At 42.2% G+C, this 9,380-nt stretch overlaps 1 protein-coding gene across 1 annotated transcript in view; it reads right to left on the bottom strand.

Annotated features, from left to right (window-relative positions):
* Nucleotides 1-9,380, bottom strand: part of fam20cl (family with sequence similarity 20 member C, like) — a 37,330-nt gene that overhangs the window by 26,295 nt on the left and 1,655 nt on the right. Inside the window, exons 2-7 of the mRNA XM_026171801.2 lie at nt 8,512-8,687; nt 2,998-3,076; nt 2,650-2,742; nt 2,312-2,427; nt 1,953-2,133; nt 325-434 (exon numbers count right to left, since the gene is read on the bottom strand). Of these exons, the coding sequence (XP_026027586.2) occupies nt 325-434; nt 1,953-2,133; nt 2,312-2,427; nt 2,650-2,742; nt 2,998-3,076; nt 8,512-8,687 (755 nt within the window). The remainder of the gene's footprint in view (nt 1-324; nt 435-1,952; nt 2,134-2,311; nt 2,428-2,649; nt 2,743-2,997; nt 3,077-8,511; nt 8,688-9,380) is intronic.

Raw genomic sequence — 9,380 nt, 5'->3', positions numbered from 1 at the left:
TGTAATATAATCAATGTTATAAACAGCATCTTTTCATACTCAGAAAATAGGCCTAAACCCCAATCTCTAATAGATATTTTTATTATAATTGGGAAAATAAAATCACAGGTGGAATATAGCGTATTTTAAATATTACTGATGACTTCACTTTTCCACCACATGGCAAGAAGTTTTTTTTTTTCCTCTCCTATTAGATGTCAAATTTCCTGCTCAGGGAACCTTTAGGGAACATTCCCTGAAGGCTCCCTTGTTTGCTGGGTCATCTGTAACAGAAATTCATCCTTTAAAAATCCAATCTGGACAATGCAACAGACAAAAACGTACTCATCAAGAAGTCCAGTATGACCATGTCTATGAAGTCCACCAGTCGTGTGCCCTTGTCGTATGGCGGTGTCTTTTTCACCGTGGAGCAGTACTCGGGTTCTGTCTCCCACCTGAAAACCACGTTCTTTGTAAGATAAAATAGAGCAGGAACATCCAGCTTTTTATTAGCATTCAAATGAGCCACAGCTCATTATTCAAATGGATTGAATGATCACCTCCAGCAGAAAACTAAATCATGTTAACTATAACCCATGATGTACAGCGTAATTAATCAAAGTTTTATGAGTTTCTGTTAAAGAAATGAACATTAAGTTCACAGCCTACTTATACAGAAGGGTCAAGTGTAGGAAATATGAGGACAGCTATCTGGGAACTGCAGGTAGTTTCTAAATGTAGGATTTCTATTCTGTTTTTACAGGATACATAAGACTAAACAGCAGTTAGATATTTGTGAGGAACATATACTTTAGGTAAGTAAACCTACAGGTTAGCAGTTCTGTTTCAGGAGACAGTATGACAAGAACAGCAGACTACATGGGGTGGGAGCTTAGAAGATGCTGGGATACTAAATCCTGCATCACTTGGTAAACATTGCAGTAATGGGGTATGATTGTAGCTCAGCTGCAGGGGGAGAGGTGGAGCAGAGGTTTCAGGGGGCAGTGCCAGGAGAGGCTGGCTGGCACAGCTGTTTCACAGCCTCTGATTTTGCCTCTCTTATTTATGCAGTAGTGGTGGGACCGGAGGGTGGGAAGATGAGTATGAAGAGCAGCTGGCAAAGAAGCAGTCCAGAGATCAGTGTGCAGTTGTGCGTGTTGGCCAGGAGGTGCTAAAAGCACGCTATGATATGTATTGTGAATTTTACAAACCGAATACAAATAGTTACTCATGGGCTTCTCGTATTTTTCAATGACTTTGATTGACGAATAAACCAAATGAATGCAAATAGTCAGCAATCAGCCAACAAACCATCACCAGCTTCACGCACACAGCAACATCTCGCCTGTCAAATTAACACTAGAGAGTGTCTATATGTGTCCACTCATCTGAGTGTTAAATGAACACTTTTGACAGTGTTATATTTTTAAAAGTAACCTAGTCAGTTCTGAAGATTTACAATGGCTAACACCGAGCAGTGCTACATTTTCTAACACTGGAATATTTCTAACATTTTGAGTTATTTTCCAGTGTTAGAAAATCAGCACTGCTCAGTGTTAGTATAGTACTAGTGTTAATTTAACACTGGAGATTTTGCTGTGCACGGATCAGGCAGGAATGAAATCACCAAGGAAACAGGATTTGGTTCACGAGCTAATATCCAGCCTGCCACGGGGAACTGCAGTAGTTATGAAGCACAAGTGTCGACACTTTAATGCTGACTCTTTGCATATCTTTGATTTATTTGCCAGTTATGACAGTTAGAGTTATGACATGCTTATGTTTGCTATTTGCTAAACCATAGAAACAAAACAAATTAGGTGGCAAAGTGTATCAAATTTATGCCACTGCTAAAACTTTTGTAAACACTATATTAATAACTTTGTACTGATATAGTGCAGGGTGTAAGCTTTCCTTTATCACTGAGCACATTTGTTTTCTGTATGGCTGGACAGCCCAGGGCGTCCACTAACTTTGCCAGCTTGCTTCGGCTGTAGGAACGTCTCCACGGAGATCTCCAGGTCTTGCGCCTTGCCAGGGAGAGATCTGGTAGCATGACAGCCAAGGAGCCCTCCAGGTCCCTGGGGCGGCCACACACAGCGTGCTCTGTTGAGCAGTAGTAGGAGCACTGGCCGTAGAAGCACTCATTTCCCACTAGGGGGAGCCAGAGGTGCACAGAGAAGGAGAAAAGCAAGCAAGTGAACAGGAAAAAATGACAGAAAAATGTTTTTGGTGATGTGAAAATATGAAAAATAAAATGAATTTATAATAGGTTGACATATGAGGGCGTTTAAAGCCTGCTGAATTAATAAAGGGTGTACTGGAGTGTTACCAGGGGAGGCAAAAAAGGTTCGTGCCAGCTTGCGGTCAGTAGTGACGTCTTTGATCTCCTTGACCACATCCACCAGCCTCCCAGCCACAGGGGGGATTCTCCTGTAACCCAAAATCCTGCAGAGAGTGTGAAACAAAGTGTGAGATGAGGACAGGATTAAGTGCAGAGATAAAAGACCCCCAAAAAAAGGCTGAGAAGAGAAGAGATAAGAAACTATAATAGTGTTACATAACTTGCATTTTTTTTATGTGGCTATTTTGTCCACCGTTTCCCTTGTGGTGCTCTCTGTAATAGTGTGTTGCTGTGCCCTTTTGGATAAGAGAAATTTGACTTGATACCTATCCAGATGAAAAGCTGCAATTTCTGCATTGTGCCGCTCAAAGTCAGAGAAATAGTACAGGTTGTAGTTGGTTTCTTCATCTCTCTCCTGCCTGTCAGTAAAGATAAAAATGCACATCAGAAAGAGTCTATTTATTGACTCACTAGATTTGAACAAGTGCACACAGACAGTAGGAGTTTGAGACACATTTTTTCTACTATTCACTCAAACAATACAGCTGTCTGACGACTTAGACATCCATGTTTCCCATCTCCACTTATTGTTCTTGTTTCAAGAGGCCATAAAGGAGTCTTATACACACTGAGAGCTATGATGACTGTGTAGGGGTTTGCCATTAGCAGCTTACTTCATGGGCTTGAACATGGCTTGTCCATAGCTGGGAAATGACATCACCAGCTTCAACTGAGTACCCCCAGATTTCTGCACTGGAATACAATACAGAGGGTGTTACCATAGCAACAAAGTGCATACACACTCACAAACACACAAATAATACGCCACGCTGTGACAATACACTGGCCATTGTTCAGGAAAAAGCACATACACACATCAAAGTCAAAAGTCAAAGTCAACTTTATTTGTCGATTCTGCCACATGTACAGGACATACGGAGAATAGAAATTGCGTTACTCTTCACTCCCTAGATAAGTAGCAAATGAACATTTAAATATATTTAAATATAAAAGTGATTAAAAAATGCAAGTAAAATAATTAAAAAGTAAAAATTTAAATAAATACAATTTTACATATAACAAGAAAGCTATATAATATACAATATAATGGGTAAGTGACATTGAGTGTAAATGCACGCGCACAGACACACACACACACACACACACACACACACACACACACACACACACACACACACACACACACACACACACAGCAGAGACTTTATTTCCTAGAAAGACTTTGGAAAAAGAGCAAATGTGTGTCATCATGCAAATAGCACATTTCTATCAATCTGAGGATAAACACCTAAATGTCCACACAATGTGTTTCTCACACATATTGGCACTTCACAAAGACAATGTATATCTACCACAAACAGCATTATAAGGTCATGTGTCTATGCAGTGCTGTAAAAACCTAAGCACACTATTACTGCTTCCACAGTCAAGAGGGTAAGTAGCAGCCAGGCACTGATAATTAAATGCACAGCATTAATGCGACCGCCTCTGTTAAAGCAGAAGTTTTCAGGTGTGTGTTAACACAATCGTCTCAGGAATGGACGTCCCAGAAAATTCAACCCAGGTCAGGTGAGACCCTGTAATGCTCAGAAAACTGCAAAAAACCCAAGAGCTACATCTCAGACTCTACAAGCCTCAGTTAGCAGGTTGAATGTTACAGTTCGGAGCACCAGATCATTGTGTTGATCGCGAACTAACAATATATAACAATTATTTTAGGGTCAAATGTGTGTTCTGACAACTAAAACTGGGTCACGCAACAGGATCTTGATCCCAAGCACAGCAGCAAATCTAGAACAGAGTGACTGAAAAAGAGGTGCTGCGATGACCCAGTCAATGTGCAGGCCTTCACCTGACTGACTAAATTCAGTTATTCAAGTTATTGCTGCTAAAGGTGGTTCTACAAGCTACTGAATCATTCTTAGTTTTTCACAAGACTGCATTTTATAGAAACAGACAGGCAACTTGTCCAGGAAGTCGCCTGACTCTCACCGTGTGACAACTGGGAGAGGCTCCATCACCCACAACCCTAAACTGGATAAATGGAAGAAAATGGCTGGATGGATGGATAAAATCGTATTCTCATTTTTCCACAGTTAATGTAGTAACATTTTAACAGGAACATCTGTCCTTTACTCACATTTTTTCTGGAAGGCTACTCTGGAAAAACTTTATAAAGCAATCCTAAGAACTTTGAAAAATCTAAATTTAAGTGATCCTGAACTGAATTTACAAACGTACTTTTCACAGTTATGCTTGCAACTGTGCTACGATACAAACAACTGTAGTTTTAGTGAATCTCTGTGAATCTCTACAATTATTTACACACATGGAGCGTGCGGCCTTGTGCTTTTCAACAACGGTTTCTTTTAACAAGGTTGTATGAAGTTTCATTCACATGCCATGCCAAACAAGGTAACAAAAAACCCATCTCAGCCTGTGTTTATGGCCTTGCTTGTTCAGCCAAGGCTATATTGTCTTTCAAAGCTGAAATAACATTTTGTTCCTACTACAAATTAATTGCTGAATCCAATCAGTGAAACACATCTAACGTCAACACTCAGAGTTTTTCTACCTGCGCTATATCTGTTTGGTATGACCTCTAGCTTTGGGTGGGTAATGTTAGGAAATGTTAGAGAGATATTGCTGCTGAATGTACTGGAGCAGCTCTGATAATATAGTTTTCTTGGAGATGGTCAAGACTGCACTTCACTATCTTTGAGCACCGTTGAATATGTTAACATGTTAGTATTACAATATATTTTGCCATGTACTGCACGTGTGATTCAGTTCACTGCAATTGGTGAGTTTCTTCTTGTTAAGTGTCCTTCAGTTTATTTTGGTGAAAGGAGTCGTCAAGGCCTGACTGGTGAATAAGGTTACACAGGGATCTATTTACAGCAAGAGCATTTTTCAAGAAAAATGTTAATATTTGACACCATCACTGACACCACCGTTACCTATCATAACAGGAAGCTATAGAATATATTTTGATATGACATTTTATCCCAACTTCATGGCACCAATGGACAGATGGTGCTGTGAAAAAGTATTTTCTCTTTCTTAGTCTTTTGCACATTGTCACACTTTTCAGATCATCAAAAAAATGTTTAATATTATGCAGAGACAAACCAAATAAATAGAAAATGCATTTTTCAAATGATGGTTTAATTTATTGAGGGACAAAAGCTATCCAAACCCTTTGCTTGCCCTGTGGGAAAAACTAATTGCCCCTAAACCCAAAAACTGACTGTGCCACCACTGGCAGAAAGAACAGCAATTAAGTGTTTCTGATCATTGACAATGAGTCTTTCACATCACTGTGGAGGAATTCTGACTCTTCTTTGCAGAATTGTTGTAATTCAGCCAAACTGGATGGTTTTCAAGCATGCATAGCCCCTAAGGTCAAATCATCTCCACCAAATCAAATCAAATCAAATCAAATCACTTTTTTTATTGTCACATCACATGTGCAGGCACACTGGCACAGCACATGCGAGTGAAATTCTTGTGTGCGAGCCCCACAAGCAACAGAGATGTGCAAACACAACAACACAAACGAGCAAAATACAAGAATGGCCAACCTGAAACTAATAAATATATGTACAATATATAATAGTGTATGCATTTCTGGATGTGTATACTAAATATTTTCCTACGTGTGTGTGTGTGTGTGTGTGTGTGTGTGTGTGTGTACACATTTTTACAAATTAAATAGTAAAAAAATAAAATAAAATAATAATAATAATAATAATAAAATATATAAAATATACAGAGTTGAATATGTGCAAAACAAGTGGCATTTATATACAGTGTGGAGTGCATAATGTTGAAGTTCCAGTAGTGAAGCTGAGGTGTCTATGACGTGTTCAGCAGTCTGATGGCCTGATGGAAAAAGCTGTCTCTCAGTCTGCTGGTACGGGACCGGATGCTGCAGAACCTCCTTCCTGATGGAGGCAGTCTGAACAGTTTATGGCTGGGGTGACTGGAGTCCTTGATGATCCTCCCCGCTTTCCTCAGGCAGTGCTTCCTGTAGATGTCTTGGAGGGAGGGAAGCTCACCTCCAATTATCCGTTCAGAGCACCGCACTACTCGCTGGAGAGCTTTGCAGTTGTAGGCGGTGCTGTTGCCATACCAGGTGGTGATGCATCCAGTGAGGATGCTCTCAATGGCACAGTGATAGAAGGTCCTGAGGATGCGGGGGCTCATGCCGAATCTTTTCAGTCTCCTGAGAAAGAAGAGGCGCTGCTGGGCCTTCTTCACTGTTTTGTTTGTGTGTACTGACCACGTAAGATCCTCAGCCAGGTGTACGCCAAGGAACCGGAAGCTGCTCACTCTCTCCACAGCAGCGCCGTTGATGGTGATGGGGGTGTGTACTTCTCTGCACCTCCGGAAGTCCACTATCAACTCCTTTGTCTTTGCGACGTTGAGGGTGAGATGGTTGTCTTGACACCAGTGGGTCAGGGCGCTGACCTCCTCCCTGTAAGCCGTCTCATCACCGTTGGTGATAAGACCCACCACTGTAGTGTCGTCCGCAAACTTCACAATGATGTTGGAGCTGTTAGTGGCTGTGCAGTCGTAGGTGTAGAGTGAGTACAGGAGAGGGCTCAGTACACACCCCTGTGGAGCACCAGTGTTCAGTGTGATGGGGGATGAGGTGATGCTGCCCAGTCTGACCACCTGGCGTCTGTCAGACAGGAAGCTAAGGATCCAGCTGCAGAGGGAGCTGCTCAGTCCTAGATCCTGCAGTTTCCTGTCCAGCTTCGAGGGAACGATGGTATTGAATGCTGAGCTGTAATCTACAAACAGCATCCTCACATACGTGTCTCTCTTCTCCAGGTGTGACAGGGCAGTGTGTAGTGTCAGGGCTATGGCATCATCAGTGGACCTGTTGTGGCGGTATGCAAACTGTAGAGGGTCCAGTGAGTCGGGTAGTGCAGAGCAGATGAAGTCCCTGACCAGCTTCTCGAAGCATTTGCTTACGATGGGGGTCAGGGCTACAGGTCGCCAGTCGTTCAATGGGTCGCCAGTCGTTCAATGTTCAAATCACCAGATTTGAGTCTGGACTTTGACTGGGCCACTCCAAAACCTTCATTTTGTTTTTTAACCATTCAGAAGTAGACAAGCTGGTGTGTTTCAGATCAGGGCATGAACTGACAGTCGGGCATTCACTATCAGGATTTTCTGGCAGAGAGCAGAATTCATGTTTCCATCAATTACAGCAAATAGTCTTTGTTTTGAGGGAGCAAAGCAGCCACAAACCATCACTCTACCACTGCTGACTGTTGGTATGATGTTCTTTTCATGAATTGCTGTGTTACTTTTACAGGAGATGCTACGAGGCCCAAACCTTCTAAAAGGTTAATCTTTTGTCTCTTCAGACTATTTTCCCAAAGTCCAGAGGATCATCTGCATTTTATATTCACTCGGGTTATCTTTGGCTAACACTCAAATGCGCAAAAACCTAGGAAATCAGGAAGGGGCAAACACTTTCACGGCACTGCACATAATGACTGATAGTATATACTGTTACACTTTTTGACAAGTAAGTCGTGTTTGTGGACCATCCAGACAGTCCCCTCCCACCCAAACTTTATTATCAGTGTAGAAGTTCAAACATAAAGAAATGTGTATTTTTAAGTTTGCTACATGGTCAGTAGTTCAAGTATTCCTGCTCATCCTCTGCTGAGCCCCCAAGGTCCCTCACAGTGGCTTTCATTTCACTGAAACTTCACAGTGAATCTAAAATTGAAAGACAGGCCCTAAACCTCAGGTGTCACACACTCACAACAAGCCTGCTCTTTATTCTGCTCTTACCCTCCCTGTAGCCCACAAACCTTTACAGGTTGAGCGTAATTTTAATGTTGGTTGTCCTGGAGCTACTTCTTTTCAAGTCATTTCATGAGCAGGCTGCAGTCTTTAACACACCAATTTATTTATCTCAACTAAAAACTGACTCAGATGCTTCAGTTTACTACTCTGAAAACAGCCAGCCCATGGTTGTCTGACACCTCAGCTGTGGCACATCATCATTAGCATGTGGCATCAGGCTCTGCTGTAACCATACATTGATACTGTTGAATAACAGCAAAAGGAAAGCATTATAAAGAGGCGTTTACTAGATCGCCCAAAAGAAAAACATAAAACTCGGAATCTGAATATCACACCTGTGCTGACGATGCGATGGGTGGCGAGCTGCTGCATCAGGGGCTCCATGTTGGGGTCATGATGGGGGTAGAGCTGCCAGCGGGAGATGCCCAGGTGAAAGCGCAGCCACGGAGGGTGGCTGCTACTGCTGCTGTTCCAGTGAACATCCTCATAGCCGTCCTGGCTCGTACTCACCCTGAATAATGATTGCATTTGGTGAATGAAATGCACCTACAAAGCACTCTTCTACTTTAACCAAGCATTTTAAAATTAGACACACATTCATCCAGTCATGACCATTCATGACTAGAGAACTGCAATCCATACCACTGTTCACAAAGAGGCTGAGAGAGCGACCTCCCACACTACATTACAAGTGGAGGGACAAGTGGAGCACGGAGCATTCAGTCAGTGTTATTTACCAAACTGATGAGCACTTTTTAAGGTTTTAGTTTTAATCTAGCTGAGAGCCTCGGCTGTGTCTCTGCTCTCCTCTGCTCGCTGTTTCACTGTCTGTGTGTGTGGGAGTGTCTGCTCACTGTTAGACAGATGCACAGGAAAAGACAACCGAAGGGGAGAGGAATTACTTGAAGATTAACTGCTGTTAGACACGTTGGTTGCTTTACTATAGTTGCAATGAACGCTTAAAGATGTCAACAGAACACGCAGAAGCGAGGCCAAATGTAAAAGGAGCCAGCTGGGAACGCTTTGATCAGCAGCAACCGCAGCATATTCAGTGTATTTCACAAAGCCAGCACAGCATCTTCACATTTCTTGTTGTGCCTGTGAAAACTGTAGCCCATATGTTTAGTTTTGCTTAGGCTACATCAATATGGGCCACAGTAGCTGAATACATGGAGCAACACTGTCAGCAGCAACAAGATACTGT

The sequence above is a fragment of the Astatotilapia calliptera genome, chromosome 6, assembly GCF_964374335.1.
Source record: "Astatotilapia calliptera chromosome 6, fAstCal68.1, whole genome shotgun sequence".
Lineage (NCBI taxonomy): Eukaryota > Metazoa > Chordata > Actinopteri > Cichliformes > Cichlidae > Astatotilapia > Astatotilapia calliptera.
Note: the sequence above shows the minus strand (reverse complement) of the source record. Positions and strands in the feature narration are given on the sequence as shown.